The sequence below is a fragment of the Malus domestica genome, chromosome 04 (assembly GCF_042453785.1).
Source record: "Malus domestica chromosome 04, GDT2T_hap1".
In the NCBI taxonomy this organism is placed as follows: domain Eukaryota; kingdom Viridiplantae; phylum Streptophyta; class Magnoliopsida; order Rosales; family Rosaceae; genus Malus; species Malus domestica.
In genome coordinates this window covers 5,287,019-5,304,466 of record NC_091664.1, presented here as the reverse complement: position 1 = coordinate 5,304,466, position 17,448 = coordinate 5,287,019, and the positions used below count along the sequence as shown (strand labels likewise).

At 37.7% G+C, this 17,448-nt stretch overlaps 1 protein-coding gene across 2 annotated transcripts; it reads left to right on the top strand.

Annotated features, from left to right (window-relative positions):
* Positions 1–8,838: 8,838 nt before the first annotated feature.
* LOC103432760 (uncharacterized) lies at positions 8,839–17,224 on the top strand. 2 transcript variants are annotated; one of them, XM_008370964.4, is made up of 7 exons: positions 8,839–9,589; positions 11,061–11,160; positions 11,695–11,760; positions 14,064–14,178; positions 14,890–14,972; positions 15,748–15,809; positions 16,682–17,224. In XM_008370964.4, the coding sequence occupies exons 1-7, from the start codon at positions 9,390–9,392 to the stop codon at positions 16,788–16,790; spliced, it is 735 nt and encodes a 244-aa protein (XP_008369186.3). In that variant the 5' UTR covers positions 8,839–9,389; the 3' UTR covers positions 16,791–17,224. The 2 variants fall into 2 exon arrangements, 1 of the variants encoding a protein (XP_008369186.3); XR_011579657.1 differs by having other exon boundaries at positions 8,953–9,589; positions 15,748–16,355.
* Positions 17,225–17,448: the final 224 nt, after the last annotated feature.

The following is a 17,448-nucleotide window of genomic DNA, read 5'->3' as shown; positions in this document are numbered from 1 at the left end:
ATGGTTAAGCTACGTCAAAATAAATGAGCATGCGAATATGCCTCCCATTTATTTAACCAAAGCCAACCCCTTATTCTTCTTATTTTATTTGGGTGGGACTAGTTACATCTTCCCTTATGATTCAATATTTTCCTTGACATGATGTCCCTTCAATTGTAGCAAAAATTCAGTCAGTTTCTCTAAAGAGAGAAAGAGTTTAAGACTTAACTGCGTAACAAAACCTTATTAAAATTAGTGTAGAATGAAGTATTTATAAGAGTTTGGCTAATGGTTTTCTACATCACGTGTCGTCATTAATTGACCAAGGTGCGACATACGTAGGATGGAGAAAATAATTGTTTCAAATATATTATTAATTAAATAATATCTTGAGATCATCTATCCTTAGTTGTGATTCTTTGTTTGATTTAATTGATCTTTAATAAGAAAAGCTTAAAGATAAGGATTAGTTATTAGTCCTATCTTTATTTCCCTTCTTATTTCCTTGCATTGGGCATCAAGGCTTGGAGAGATTGTAGTCATCAGCTCATGTCTTCATCGTGAAACAAACGTGGGTCTCACCAATTTAATAAGGGCATTCTCGTCAATTGAATATAAAAGTCCACGTCTCAGCTCTAAGATTTTTCAGATTATTTTTTACTCCACAAATACCTCAACACCTACTGTGCTGTGTGTAGAAATGTGCATGAGGGTGTAGAAATTCCAAGTTGAGTAGGCTAGCCCAAAGTAGTTTCTTAATTTGCATTAGATTTTGAGCTTTGATTTGAAACGAAGGTCTTATGGGAAAAGGAATCCAACTTATTTTAGAATTTATATTAACGAAAGGTGTTGAGCTCTTGCATGATGACGTGGGTTCGAACCCCGTCGATGACTAATCTAACATCTAATATAACAAAATATATTGGTTGACAAAAAAAAAGATAATACTAGGGAGATCAAATTATGTGTCACCAATAAGAAACAAACACGTTAACCGATACTTAATTAATAATCCAACCATCTACAATTACATCATTTGGTTTGCAAAATGGGTTTAAAAAATTTAGTTTCCCTAGCATTACCCTTAAATAAACCTAGAGAACAATTTTTTTTCAAACAAAAAAGAAATATAACTAGAGGAAATTGTTCCCCTCCTCCAGTTTTCTTCTTTGTTTGCCCTTTGAAGAGTTGACTGTCATATTTTGTGTCATTGTCGCCGCACCCAAGGTAAGAAAAAGAAAAAGTTTTTTTTTTGTGTGCCACGACACGCCTGGATGCTGTGGGGCTAGGTTGGTGCAGCTCGGTATGGAGTCAAGAAGAAGAATTGTGCGAAAAGGGGCGCGATGCAAAATTGGAGTAGCTCAGCTGTAGACGAGTGGCTGGGAGCTGCGATGCAAATGAACTGGCGCAGGCTGAGTCGTAGGAAGAGAGGCGGGCTTTAGGCCCACCTTGCAGAGTTTGACTAGGCCTGGCGCTGGTCTCGATCTGCTTAGATAAGGATAGAGGAAGGCGGCCCGCTGGCCTTTGATGCTAAGTTGCACAAGGGAGAAGAGAGTGGGTCGTAGAGCTTAAAGATGGGGTGAGGGGCTCATGCGGTTTTAGGCCTAGTGTGCTCGCAAAAAGGGAGAGAAAAAGCACGGTTGAGCCTCATGCCAAGTGCGCTGGTGCGTTAGGCTTAAACATGGTAATTTCTTCCACGACCTGTTTATCGAACACGAAACAATATGAAAACAATGGGTTTCGGATCAACATGTTAACTAATCGAGTCGTTATCAAGCTACCTGTTAAGAACCCATTAATACAGGTCTACCGAGAGTAACCCGTTTCAACCTATTAAGAAAAAGTTAGTCTGATAATTTTTAACTACTAAAAAAAACCTTACTATCCACAAGTAACCCAATACCATCTCTGTTTCTATTCTTTCTGTCTCAACTCTCAATGGTCATTCTCTCTCTACCATCTCTCAGTCTCCATCCAAGCCGCTACCACGACCACAAGCGTATTTAATGTGCTTTGATATGTTAAGAATCCGTTCATTTTTCAATTTGTATTTCCTTGTACATTTAGTATTTTGTAGTAATGTACTAATATTTTTTTATTAGGCTCTTATTTTTGGGCATGTAATACTTTGTGTTTTTATGGTTTGAAGTAATATTTATGTGACAATGTGGTATGTAGATACTAATTGAGTATAATGTTTTTCATTTAATTATTTATCGAAGTAAAATATATTTCTTTTTAACGGGTGACAAATCGGTTCATATTACCTGTTAATTTTAATGGATCAAGTTCGAGTTGAGCCATATTACCCGTCATTTTAATGTATTTAACACAACATGATCCGTTAAGATACGAGTATGTCACAAAAACGATACGAATATGGTAACGCACAACATAATCGCCATGTCTAGTTGGGCTGATGCCTGGTGCGATGCCCTTCTATTATTATTAAATTTTTTTTATTTCTTCAGAAAGTCTTCTGAATATTTTTGGCTATTTTTGTGCATGAAATTTTTAGAATATCTTCCTTTGAATGCAAGAGCGATGAGTATCCTCCCATTAATTGGTCGTTGGTCGAACTTCTTTTCCGTTGTTGAATAAAGAGATTTTTGTCTTCTTCCTATTACTTGATTGCTCAAATATTTTGGAAACTATGTCTTTTATTATGTCGTTTGTCTTCCGCTTAGTATGACTCATTGATTGACTTGTCATCTTGTAATGAGCTCAAAACTGTTGGGAGGGCACAATGTAGGCGAAGGCTATGCGTGACAACGTTGACTCATCTTGGCCTGTCTCGGACTCATCATGCCGATGACCCATGTCGGGGTCTATCTGTGGGACACTTGTCTTGGCATAATTGGTCAACATTTTTTGGCACAACTCATTACGAACATGTCATGCCAATGGATTTTGTCAACGTCTGTTAGCAGTGGGCAGGGTAGGTGTGAAATCATGTTCTTGGATTTCATTATTATAATCTACGTATTGGTATTATAGAGATTTTATATTATTTTTCGGGAAATTAATTATTTAAAATCTGTAGACCATTCGAGGTCACAATTTATATTGTTGAATAGATTTCGAGATCACGAATGCATAAGCGAAAGCCGTTTGTGAGTTCGGGTTTTAACGGTATAGTTATGGATATTTGAAGTTGTGTTGCTAAACAATAGTTTTTAAATTTAATTTAAACTCCCATTTTGTGGGAAAGAGGCCTATCATATTAATATGAGTTAAAGGGAATTGACCAAAGAGGAAGGAGAGAAAAAGAAAAAATTAAATTAAATTAAAAAAAAAATTAAAAAAAAAAGAGGGGAGGAAGGGAGGCTGCCTGAGGGCAACGAGGGAAATGAAGAAAAAGGAAGGCTCGACCAAGGGGAAAAGGAGAGAAGAAGGTGACTGACGAATGGGGGAGGAGAGGAAGGTGACTGGCCAATGGGGAAGGAAAGAAGGGACAACAGGAGGGAAATGAGTGAGGGAGGGGATCCGGACCCCCTCGACCTAAATGGCTCCTTAGACCCGCGCACACAACCCGGTTTTGGGCAGAAAATCAAACGAAATTCAGGCCAAATTCCGACGATTTGAGCCGAGCCACCACCTGGAAACAACTCACCATTGTCCCACCTTCCTTTCTCATCCAAAAACAGAATTGATTGGGCTCGAAATTGGAAGAACCGAAGCCATTAGCTTCGAGGACACCTGGCAACAATTCGTTGTTTTTTACGACCCTTCTCGTCAATCTCTAACATCAAACAACTTCCATTGAGCTTAGGAACAATGCCCAATCATTGGTTGGAGCGTCGGAGTTGATTTGAGGACGAATCAAGGAACACCCAATTCTAGGGTTGTTGCGGATTAAGGCTGATTTCAGGTGGTTCCCGGCCGAATTGGACATCGACCTAGGTATGAAAATTGCTCCCCTTACTGAGATCTACTTGTCTGTAAAATTTGAGAATTTTTAAAAATAGTTGAATTTTCCGGCGAGTTGGGACGGCTGACCGCCACCCGCGGCGACGCGTAGCCTGTGGACCGATGATGTCTTTTTAAGCACTATTAGATGCCTGGGTTCATGTTTGATATCCGTATGACGTAATTTTATTGTTTGGACTTAGTTTCATTTTGATACGTGAATAGGTCAAAATGTAAATCGACGATTCGACCGTTGAATCATCACCAAACTTTAATATGTTATAGTACGTAATATTTGGGGATCATGGGAACTTACAGATCTGGAATCCGATATATGGATCTTCCTGAATTAGATTTATAAGTAAGTAAAATTAATTGTTAACCGCCACCTAATTCTAGTAATGAGCGGTGATCCGATCGTCGGATCGTGATGAGATTTTAGTATATTGTTCTTTGAGAATAATGTGGACCCTAGGAAGTTATGGATCTAGATTATGATGTGCGGATCTTCTGGATCAAATTTTGTAGCGTTGTGGATCCTGATGTCGACCGAGAATTGACTTTTGGTCAACATGTCTCGAAACGTTCTAAATACTAAAATTAGTACTACGGGGAACTAATTGAAGTCTAGTGGGCTTACATTGGTTAGAGAGTGACTTGAGTATATGTGATATGGTTTTTAACTTATTTTCTTTTATTAATCTCGTATGTGTATATGTCTTGGTCTTATAATTGGGATCTGTATTGAAATGTGATTTTATATATTAGCCATAGACTTATGTTATTAAACATGATTTGGTTTGTGTACTGATGACGGTTGGGATATATTTGAGTTTAATTATCTTTTAGTACTGTGAATGATGTGTATGATTATTTATATGATAAGGTTATCCTAGAATCCTATTAGAAGTATGTGGTAGCACTCACATGCTTGTGTGACGTATTAGTGATGGCCTTGAGAAGTTGATGGTATAGATGACTATGTTGAAACTCATAAGTGTTGAGATGTGGATGAGTTGTGTGTTGAAGTTATTGCACCATGTAGCAGAGGTATATGGATGATCCTGCTTGGTATATTCGCGATGGGGGGACCCTACGTATTCAGGGGTGATCATGCCTAGTATATATGCGTTGGGTGATCAACGCCTGCACGATTATGTTGAAACATAATGATGTATTTGATGAATGAAATAAAAACCTTGATTATCATGTGGGTTGTTATGTAGCTTGAATTGAATAATTCATGCTTGTCAAGTCCAAATGTTTGATTGAGGAATGTTATGCCTTTTGGCTTAAGTGAATCGTGTTATATGTCGAGTTATAAAGACGTTGAACTACGAATGGCTTGATCCCTATTGAGGGTACGTAGGCAGTCTAACGAAGAGATTAGATGCAGCCATAAAGTATACGCAAAATTATTATGCATCTAGATCTTGAATTATATTTGGTACATATCCAAAAGGCGGGGTACGTTGAGTTACGGGCATTTAGTGACGTCGCGTGTCGATCTTGGACGTACGTTGGGATCGGGGCGTGACAGTAGGGCACGCTTTTTTGCATTAGTCTGCATTCAGCCTACTATACGTTGGCAATGATGACATGTTGTGTGGGCTATTGTCGGGAATCAGTCTACGCATGTTTTCGCCTTTTTATTAGCTGTTAAAGGTGTAAACTCTTGAGTCCCGTCGAATGAGATGGTTAAGCATACGAGAATCATTTCCTTTTGCCATCGAACTTCCTGAGATTGCTATGGGATGTTATGATCAATGTCGTCATGCAAAGTTAAGTTTAGTTCCAGCACTTCTAGAGATGGTCATTGGAAGTGCAGATTAATTTCGACTTGAGCTCTTAGAGTGGATCATGCCAAGATAAGTCATATCTCGAGCTTCTAGAGCGGGTCATTAGAAGAAAGGTTAAAATTAGCAGAGCACTTTTAGAATGAGTCATTGAAAGAGCAAACCAGTTATAACTTAAACCTTTAAATCAAGTCATGCAAGGCCAAGTCTTAGATAGGGTTTATAGAGCGGATCGTTGGAAGTGAGGGTTTCAATATTAGATTCCTAGAGCATAACATGCAGAGACGAATTTTGAGAGGCCGATTGTTGTTTACTCATGCTCATAGGCCGGACCATACTGAAGGGAGTTTCTACCTGGGTCGAATAACGTCAACTCGTGCTCCTATGACAGACCATGCAAATGGAGTTTTAGCTTATAACTTGCTCTTTAGGCGGTCTGTGCGGAGCCAAGCCAATGTTTAGCACTTCTAAAGCTAATATTTGGAAGTGCATACTAGTTTCGATTTAGGCTCTTAAAGCAGATCATGTAAAACCAAATCATACCTTGAGATTCTAGAGATAATAATTGAAAATGAGGGATTAGATCTTGTATCCTAGGACAAACCATGCGGACTTAAGATGAAGTTGGTTGATCGGCGTTAACTCATACTCATAAGGCAGACCATGAATATAAGAGTAATAGCTTACACTTCTTGAGCACATCATTGGAAGTATTGACCATTGATTTGTGGTGTTCTGCCTCAGTTAGGCATCCCCATAGGGTATCATGCACCAATGACATGTTCTCAAATGTCATCGAGCAGTAGTAAAAATAAGTTGTCATATGTGTAGTCTGGCTTGTTGAGTTTTCTTACCACCTCGAGTGTTATTGTGTGGCTATCGATAGCTTGAAGCAGACTTTACACAAATGTTGGCAGATAATAATATCAAAATAAAGATAGATTTTGCCTTAGTCTTAGGCATGATTGACGACAATAGACTGCCTACGCATATTACTTTCTCAAGTTGGAGGTGTTCCACAGTGTTGGGATGATGCAATTCATGGTAGTTAGGGTGTAATTCTTATTTTCACCGACTCAATCTATGATGTAGTATCCTTCTATGGTGCCTTTAGCTTTCAGGATTCTTCTCCCCTTACGGTTTTGTAAACTTTCCTCAAATTAAGAAATATATAGGTTAAACCTTTTTCTGATAGTAGGATTCGTAAGACAATCTTGTCACAATTTTCTTCTAAGGGATCATTGTTGGTTGCCATTTCTCGCACATTTTGCTCCAAGTTTGATATATCGGTAAACGGGAAAGAGACTAGGATGTGAGAAGGCATGATAGCCACAATTTCGTAAGCAAGGAAGAAACAATGACCCAAGTGGTCTTCCTCTGGTGGTGTGCTATGCCCATAACACTCAGGGAAGTTCTTTGACCCATTTGCCTTTCTCTGTAGCCTCTTCTTTAAGTTATCTAGAATGGTCTTGTTGGAAGATTTGACTTGCCTACTTCCTTGAGGATATTGAGGGGTTGACATTCGCTTTCGTATGCCATATCTTTCGCATAACTCATTAAATTTTGCGCCGAAAAAATGGGGCCTATTACTGCTAATGATAGTATGCTGGATTACAAAACGAAAAATTATGTTTTTCTATAAGAATTTCTTGATAGCCATCTATGTGGTAGAGGCGATTGGCTTAGCCTCTACCCATTTAGTGAAGTAGTATATGGTTACAATAAGCATGGTGGCTTTCCTAATTCCTATCTCTAGTGGCCAACTAGAGCAATGGCTCGTTGTAGAAAAGGCTAAGGGCTGAACTGCAAATGAAGCTTGTTAACTGGTGCGTTTGTGAATGGCTTGAAATGTTGGCACTTGTCACATTGCTTGGCTAAGTCTTCATCATCTTGGCAAGGGGTATGTTAGCAATAGCTTGTGCGTTGGGCCTTGTAGGTAAGTGATATGCCATTAGTGTGGTTTCCACAATTGGCCTCGTGTATGACACTCATGATAGCTAGGATCTCAGGGCAGGGGATGAAATTCAAGTCAAGACCAGTGAATCATTGACGGTGTAGGGCACCGCCATTCATGTAAAAGCAGACTGCTTTGTGTTGTAGTTTGTGAGCTTTCAACTTTTCTTAAGGAAGAGTCTCGTTCACAAGATAGTCGATGATAAGGTCTTAATAGCTACACGAAGTGTCAATCTGCGTTACTTTGGGTTGGACCTCGTCAATGCTAGGTCATTCGAGGTGTTCAACATGGATTGAGTTTCGGAATTGGTGGTTCATGGTATATCTGAGGTTGGCAAGGGCATCAACATGAGATTTTTTTGCTCAGGAAACTTGTGTTATAGTGTAGACTGGAAAGGCTTTGAAGAGCTTTGAACTGTTTTCAAGTATCGGATCACCCTCAAGTGCTTTATCGTGTATTGTCTGGATGCCTAATTGGTGGTCAGCAGAGAATCAAAATGGATGGTCAGCTTTTTGGCTAATAATTCCTTTGCTAGCTGTATGCCAGCAAGTAGTGCTTTTATATTTTGCCTCGTTGTTTGAGGCCTTGAATCCAAACGAGGGTTACTGTTCAAGCATAAATCCATCAGGGGTTACCAGTACAAGTCCTACACTTGTGCCTTTATGGTTAAAAGATCCATATGCATGCAAGCGCCACATGTCGTGCAGACAATCTGCTTGGTTGAGATTGCCAACTTAGGATCCTTGAGTTGCGCGTGCATTGGTCGCAGGTTGACTAACCAGAGTTGGTTGGTCATTTATTCCAGAAAAGGTGAACTCCACTATAAAGTCCACCACGACTCGAGTCTTAATAAGGTTCGGTGCCAGTTGATCATTGCACATTGACTAAGAACAAAATTAAATAAGGTGGTGTAGCACATAAAAAGTGTTTGTAATCATTTCCCTTTCAGATGACAATAGTGAGAGTAATACATGCTCATACGAGCAAACTACATATACTAACCAAGACAAGTTAATCTTTCTTGTAATCGTCTCACTTTGAAATTCCTTAATAGCTTATTCAAACATTACGTAGTTGAAAATTGATAATTTCTATCATGTGAAATGTAAATTCATAAAAACTTGAAAAAAAGAATACAAAGTGGGAAAAAGAACGATGTTGTCAAATCGTTTTCTTTCCCTTCTGTCTGTGCAAAAAGATATTCCTTATTCGGTGTGGGCTACGGCGGCGCAAGTTGCAGGACCAACGAAATAGAAACTTGTCCAAACAAAATATCAACATTAAATACAAATCCACTTTATTAATTTCTAATCATTTTCTTAGATGCTTAATGAATATTTAATCATTAGTAAAACAGTACACCTTCAAACGTCACTGAAAACCCTCCCCCTTTGATTTTCCGTACACCTCTCTCTCCTCTCTCCCCATTTTTTTCAGTACATCACTTTGCCTAGAGCTCCCTTCAGTCTTCAATTCTTGTATATTCACATGTAAAATAATTTGAATTTGTAAATTCTCTCTCTCTCTCTCTCTCTCTCTCTCATTTATCCGTTCTCTGTTTTTCTGGTTTTCAATATACGCATATATTCTATCTGGGTTTTCGATATTTCGTGGAGGGGGACATCGAAATTGGCGGGAACCAACGGCCGAATTACGTGATTCTGAGAACTGGGTTTTGCTCAGATTCGCCATAAAAATTGAAAATTTGTTCACTTTTCCTTGAATTTTGAGGAAAAGTTCAAGAATTATTCATGGCGAACCCATCTGGGAACCACCAAGAACCTAGCCACGCTTCGTCGTCCTTCAACGGCACCAACCCGAGTAACGGAAACTCCGTGCCGGTGTCGGCTCCGGAGAGTTCCGGCGCCGCCATGGCCATGAAACATAACCCGGGTATTTCTATGGATTGGAGCGCAGAGGAGCAGGCAATTCTTGAAGATGGACTCGCCAAGTAAGTTGTAAATTTGGGGATTTTTGTTTTTTTGGACTCTTTGAAGTTCTTGTAGTGTGTACTCAGCTTGGTTTTTAAAGTTTCTTTTGAATTTTAGGTGAATTGTAATCATTTTTTGGGCGCTTGATTGAATTGGGAAATTGCCTGAAGTTTGAGCTTTTCTATTCTTATAAATTAAATTTTCAGTCTTAAGAGTATAATATTTTTCATTTTTTGTGTGCGACTGTTTGCTTGTAGGAGTTTATAAAAAGTTTTATTTATTTACAATTCTTTGATATTTAGATTATAGGAATTACAGGTATTATGGTATTTAATGAAAATTATGGAATGTGAAGCCTTCAAATAGCCTGCAATATATAGTTTGGAGGAAGATTCATGAAATATAATGCATGTATGACTTAAGAATGCTGTAGAGTGCCATAACCAGATTCTAAGTAGCATATAAAGAACTTAACCTGGTCAATAATTATGTGATGCTAAGTGAATTTATGCCAGGATGTGTGGCAGCATACTTGCGAAGCTGTTTGGTAATCTTCAGTTCAAGTACTTGAAAGAAATCAAAACGAAGCTTTTATGCAGAGTCTAGCTATCTAGGGTTTCTTTTATACTTTTCCATTCTGACATACATGTCAAATAAGAAACTTCGCTGGAAAATTTCAGTTAAGTGGCAGAGTAGAAGTTAGGATATCTTATGCACATGCCAGATACATACATACGTTCATCTATCTAACACCTATAGTTGGTCATTTGGTCTCTTTCCTTATTTATTGACGATCATGTAATTTGAGTGCACTATTCTGTTGGAGTTTTATACGTTCAAATTGGTTTTGGATGTGTTGGAATGATGAATATGAAATTGACCAATTGCTTGTTTGGTAGCTTGAGAAATATGTTTCATTTGCTCGTTATTTGGGTCCCATGTCCTAAAAGATCAGTTGTTGAAATAATTCCTGTTATCAAGGAGTTTTTGTTTGTGATATGTAGTAGGGTATTACTGAAGCAAGATATTTGGTTATTGGTATGTTGTGCTTGTTAGGAATTGGGATTTGAGTCTGAAAAATGTAGCTTGCTGGAGACCAAAGCCAAAGTTCTACCGCTATACATACAACTTTGCTGCTATTCTTGTTTCTCTTTTTATTACATTTTGTTGATTCCTTGTTTTGGTGCATATTCCTTGTTTTGGTACAAAAAGTAAAAACCCAAAACAGTGATATGATGCACCTCACCATATGCATTAAAAATGAGTAAAATATATGCTGAAAACTTATGCAAGTCATGTCAGTTTCTCCAGACAGAGAGAAAAGTGAAAAAACAACATCTAAGTTGCTGTCCATATGATGATGGTTGTTTACTCTTTACAAAACTTTCGAATTGTGCTGTGGAATTTAGTTTTCATGTACTTTTTTTCCTCCTGATTCCTGTTCATTCAAGAGGGTATCTAGTTATATGGCCTTTGTATTTTCTCTTGCAGATATCCTACCGAATCAAACATAATCCGGTATGCAAAGATAGCCATGCAGCTGCAGAATAAGACTGTCCGAGATGTCGCTTTACGTTGCAGATGGATGACTGTAAGCTTCATTACCCTTATTTCCTGCCCTTTGCTCTTGAAGACTTCAAATGTTTGTGGGTTTGGGCTTGTAGGTTTTACTCATGTTGATATAACTATTAACTACTATATTTTGTTTGGAAGTTTGAAAACATGTGAATAGCCTAGTGAAATTACTTGTTAACATTATATTTGAAATTTGCTTAAATAAGACATACAATACTTACTCTTGGTCATTATCTTTGTGACATAAGGCCTCTCTTGGGCCTTTGTACATGGAGTGGCTGCTCTCAAGTTGTATGGTAGACTGCTAGTTGTTGAAGCTTATCCCCTTACCATTTCATAAAGTACTATCCCTATTATATCTACTGTGACTTGTGAGACGCATTGATACCTGTAGCTTTTAGGTATAAACTAGCAAAATAATGCAAATACATCATGTTACTGAAGCTAGCATCTGTTTGAAATATTCTTTACCATCTTTAATCTGTACTTTTTTTTGGGTAGAACTTTGAAACTATATTTTGATTGTTTTCATGGTTCACTTACTTCCCAGAAAAAGGAAATCAGCAAGAGAAGGAAGGAAGAACATAACTTAACAAGGAAAAGCAAGGATAAAAAGGTACAATCTGTACTCTCACCCTTTCCATCCTATAACACTTGACCTGAGGCTCATGCGCATTAAAATAGGGGTTGATTATGCTCTTCTTTTTAGCTTTTTGGTTTGTCTATAATACATATCTGTTTCTGTATGTTGTGTGAAATATTCTAATTTGTCATGTCCCTCTGACAGAATGTTTGTCATTTATTCACATTAGTTCCCTATCAGTTAGTTTCTTTACTTGTAAATTTGTGCAAATCACTTAATAAGCCTTGTGGTGCGTTTGGATGAGGGACTTCAAGGGCCTATGGAACTTAGGCTAAATTTGTTAGGGGGGAACTACAGAAATTAGATAGACGGACTTGAACTGACTAGATGCACTACATTTGGGAGAACTCTCAAATGGCATAACACCTTGAAAGGTCTCATTTGAAATTCCTTTGTGTAATGTCATTGTAGTGCATTTTAGTGTTTTAGTAGTAGCTTTGTAGTGCTTGAGTAGTTCATTGGTAGTATTTTTATAGTGCATTCTTAACGATCGAGTCTAAAGCTCGTTCATCCCTCATCTAAACATAGGATCAAGGCGTTTTGGATTTAATCTCTCTCTCTCTCTCTCTCTCTCTCTCTCTCTCTCTCTCTGGTGATTCCAGTCCTATTTACCACGTTTCATTAATGGTATGCTGAAGTGGTGATATACATCATTCTTGCATCTAGAAAGCCATGTATAGTAGCTCTTCTGAGGTTATGGTGGTCTTGGAAACTTTTTATCTGATTTCAAGCCTGTAACAATTTTAGCTTGGTAGTGGAGGACTGGTGTAAAGTGGGAGCCTTGTGCACTGGGTACGACCTAGTGGAGGACTGGTGTATTGCCTATTCGCCTTTGCCTTCAATGTTTTATAGTCGTACCAGTCCTTATCTATTTCTCCAGTAAAGTATAAAATGTTGCCCGATTACAGTTTTGCATCTAAGCTTCTTTTATGCTTTTTGTCCCTTCTTAGGAGCATAAAGGTTATTAATTGCTGTGTAAGTTTGAGAAATCTTGTTGGTTTGCTACTGTTCCTCAAATTAAACTATAAGTATGCTGGCTAACAATTGTTTTATGTTCTAAAGCTGCCTTCATTTGTTCCTCTTTCCGCCGCTAGAGAGCCTAGTGTAGTGAATTAAAATGAATGCGGAAATTGTAGTTGCAGAGTTTTGAGCTCAGGATCTAGTGATACCATGTTAAGTTGTGGATTGCGAGAATCGGGTTACCTGTGAATAGAAGGAGAAGAGATAGGGAGAGAATAGGATTGGGGTTAATCAGCAGCTTTGCTCGGGAACTGTATTTGTACATCATATGTGGTGCTGAAGCATTTTATTCAGTACCTCACTTTTGTTACTAATACATAGAACTGGTAGTCTTTATGAAATCGCACCTGTTCGTTAGGTATTGTTTGTGAGCACTCAGTTCTTGTCACGATTTTCTGCCTGTTTCAAGCAAACACTATAATATTGTTTTGGTTTGCTAAAAGCATCTCCAAACATTCATATTCAATCAGCAATCAGCATAAAAGGGGAAAGACATCCAAATACCATGAAATGAGATATTACAATAATATCCCTAATGTAGCATAAATATAAGAACAATATTGTAACAACACTAACAAAGCCCAAAGAACAAGATTGCAACAACGCTAACAAAGCCCAAATTTTGCTAATTGATAGACTAGTCTGATAGACCAAGAGAATTTTTTTTTGTTTTCTTTACTTGCATATATAAGCAAATGGAAGACTGGTAAAATGACACTCTTTTATTAGCAATCTACTTATGAAATCAAGTTAAAATTGAGATTGTACAGATACACAGATAATTTACTATATTTCTATAGAGGAAGAAAGCAGATACAACACATTTTGCAATGTCCTAGCAACATCTTGAAAAACTACAAACTTACACGGCCAGATAAAATGAATTTCAAAACATTTTTGGATCAAAAACTGATAAACAGGATTTTGGAACTTTTTTTGCAGCAGTTGTGCTATTAGATTTTTAATTGCCTCACAACTCATTTCAAACAATTACTCAGTGCTCTTAACAGAACGTAGTGTTTTCTCCAGCCCAAGTACTGTATTTCTTTGTGCTCTCACTTTATAAGAAAAAGTGAGGAGCTGTGAGAAGTCTTTTTTCTTCATCTTGTTTTGGTCGTGGATTATCCCCAATTCGTTCTTTGTTAAACATGACATTGCGTATATAATGTTGCATCATTTTCCCTGAAATTAAAGTTTGCATACCTGTTTTTTCTGTGCCAAAGTCCTCATTGAATATCTTTGCATTTGATTTTCAGGAGAGAGTAAATGATACTTCAGCAAAGCCATCTCACTTTGCTGCCCGGCCTAATGTTGCTCCCTATGCTCCCCCAATGATTACTATGGACAACGATGATGGTATCCCATACAAAGGTCGAGATATATGCTCTCTATTTATTCTGCAGAGGTTCACATACTTTTGGCGTTGTTTTCTAAATCCATATCCCACACAAGAAAGAATTATTGCTGAATGTATTGTGATTATCATAAAAAGGAATTCAACCAAACCCAAATATTAATGCCTAAAAAATGGTGCTTTCTCTGATTTCCTTATGAACCTCTACTTATTAGTTTGAGTTGCTCACTATATGTCAATTAAGTTTCTTTGGGCTTGGCGGAGTGGGGGCGGTGTTTGCACCTATGGACTTTGATAGCCATTTAGACTAAATATAAAATTGGAGCCGTGGTTCTTACATTTTTATTTGTGGGAAGGCAAAGCAAAATATATGAAACAGCTAGTTGGGATGTATTCTGCATACCCCTTTCATGTCTTTGAGGAGGAGATGGGTGTCTTTCTAAGATATAGACCTTGGTATGTGCAAGTATAACCTGAACGCTTCTGTCATAATTTTAATAATAATAATAATAATAATAATAATAGTCAAGTCAAATTTTTCGTTCAAGTTAAATTAAGTACGTACATTAATTCTACGTATTTGCAGTTGAGTGGTGTTGATGTTACAGATATGGACTGCTGGTTGTTCGCTTTCCAATTAAGAAGTTTTTGGTTTCTAATTTCTAGAGCTTCTTCTTTGAAATGTATTTTTGCGATGACTTGTTAATATTTGCTTGTTCTGTTTTCAGCCATTGGCGGTATTGCAGGAGAGCTTCTGGAGCAAAATGCCCAAGCCTTGAATCAAATTTCAGCAAACCTTGCAGCTTTCCAGGTGGAGATCTGTCATGGAATTATTTATTTCCTGTCATGTTAGCTATTATTTTATCCGAACTCCTGATGGTATCAGAAATCTCAAAGCCAAAAGGTTTCTAAAGCACATGCCGTTTATGCATGGTGATGATAATCAACAGAACGCCAAGTAATTGTATGTGTTAATTGCATTTATTTTTCCTTGGCCTCAAATTTATTTATTTATTTTTAGGGAAACAAGACAATTGTCAAGATGTCCTGTAAAGCAAAAAAAAAGATTAAAAACCAAAACCATTAGTCAACCAAAACGGAGCAAGACATCCCTGACATCAACAGAAAATTAAGAAATTGCTGGACTTCAATCTGAAGATACAGCAGAACTGTGCTTTCCCTAAATTCTGATGACACCAATGGCCAAAGAGATGCCAAAACTCTAGAAATCTACATCAGTTTTCTCCTTAATGTTATATTTGAGTCCTTTAACCTACAACTTTTTGATCCGTGTATTCCTATTGTTTCTAATGGATGGCTCAGTGATGTGGTTGATGAATCGCAGGATCATTTCATGTTTTTGTCTTTAAAAATCATAATTTGTTTGACCTCACTGTTCATTACTCGCTTTAAAAATCTTTTGACCTTTCATTTTATTATTGGCATATAAACAATTTATGCATACTTTTAAGATAGGACTTGTCCAAAAAGATGATGTAATATCTTGGTGATAATGCCCCCCCGTAGATACGTTGTTGGCGCTTTGGTAACTGGAGTGGGCTTTTTTTTTTCCTGTTCTTTTTCAGATACAGGAGAACGTCAACCTCTTCTGCCAAACTCGAGATAACATCCTCAAGATCATGAATGAGTATGCTGTAATCTTTACCTTTGTTTTTTTCTTTCTCTTGTTCATTATAAACTTAAACGGCATCATTTAAGGCATTTTCTTCATTTTTGCAATACCCATGTGTTCTCTTTCTTTTGTTAGACGCGAACAGTTGTACTTAAATGCCATATTTTATATTTTGTTTATATTAATGTTGTAAGAACAGCCTCTTCATAAATGGGGGTAAGGCTATGAGCGGTAGGTCTCGGGTTCGAGACTTGGGAGCAGCCTCTTCATAAATGGGGGTAAGGCTAGCCGACATTCACCTCTCCCAGACCTTGCGTAAAGCGGGAGCCTTGTGCACTGGGTACGACCTTTTTTTAATGTTGTAAGAACAGATATTGACAAATTGACGTGCTTATGTTTCCTACAACTCTGAACCCTTCTCCTAGCTATTGAACCCACCTTTTCAGAACTTCTACTCTGTAGACCTTTGGTTTTAAATGACAGCTCGTTAACAATAGAGAACAAGAAGTACTTGGAGATCGTCCTGTGAGGAACACGGCTTCATTTATCTTGGCAGGATAGGTACTTGTCTCCATGGATCTACATCATATTGGCCTTGGGCAGTCTGCATGTACCAAACTCACCTTGATTGTAGGGTTCTTCAAGTGCATGAGTTCTGTAGTGCATAATCTGACATCATTGCTTTTACCTTCACAGCTTTCTATTCTAAAAAAATTATTGTTCTGTCTGATTATCGGCCATGAGTGCTGACTTTATATGTGCTGTGATAGTGAAGAAAATGCCTCAAGTGATCTGATTTTCTGTTAAAACGATGAACTTTGATACGTGTTGAATTGTTACATTTGTGTGTATATATTCATAAACCTATTTTTCAAATCTCTCTACAGCTTGAATGACATGCCAGACGTAATGAAGCAGATGCCTCCACTTCCGGTGAAAATGAATGAAGAGCTAGCAAGCCATGTGGGCATCCCACCCCATCAGATGCAATCATGATCAGTTATTCGGCTTCCATCAGCGTTCTTTGTTTCCAAATGGGCTTCTGATTAGTACCGAAAACACATCCAGACGCCCAATTTGGCCGGAGTTTCTTCAAATCAAATCCTGGCCTCCAGGCAACAAAACGGAGTTGACCCGCCTTTGCCATCTCAAAATCTGCAGGGGATCTAATTGTTTGTGGAGATGTTTGTTCTTTTATCTTTTCCTATTTCCCTTTTATGTTTTAGTATTTCAGATTTTATTTCATGATGTTGTTTCTATAGCCAGGCATGACTTAGCTTTCGTGTAGAAAGTAGGAAATAAAATTCTTTCTGCTGTATTTCGTATGTATTGGGGGAATGAAATAGTAAGAATAAGTACTTGATTCATGTTTTTTTTTCCTTCTGTTGTATATTTCGGTGAAATTTAATGGGATAAGGCTTTGTTGTTGATATTTGTTGTATATTTCGGTGAAACTTAATGAATAAGCGAAACGTATGGGCAATTATTACCATTTTCGAAGGTGAAACACGTCAAAGATCTCCATTACTTGATATGTTCATGCATTTTCATTCAAACACCATAGTATTCTCCCTATGAAGAAGGTGAAAGATAATTGAATAAAGTTATGGGATGGGTTGGAATGTTTGTTCTTCATAGTCTCTTCACAGGGAGA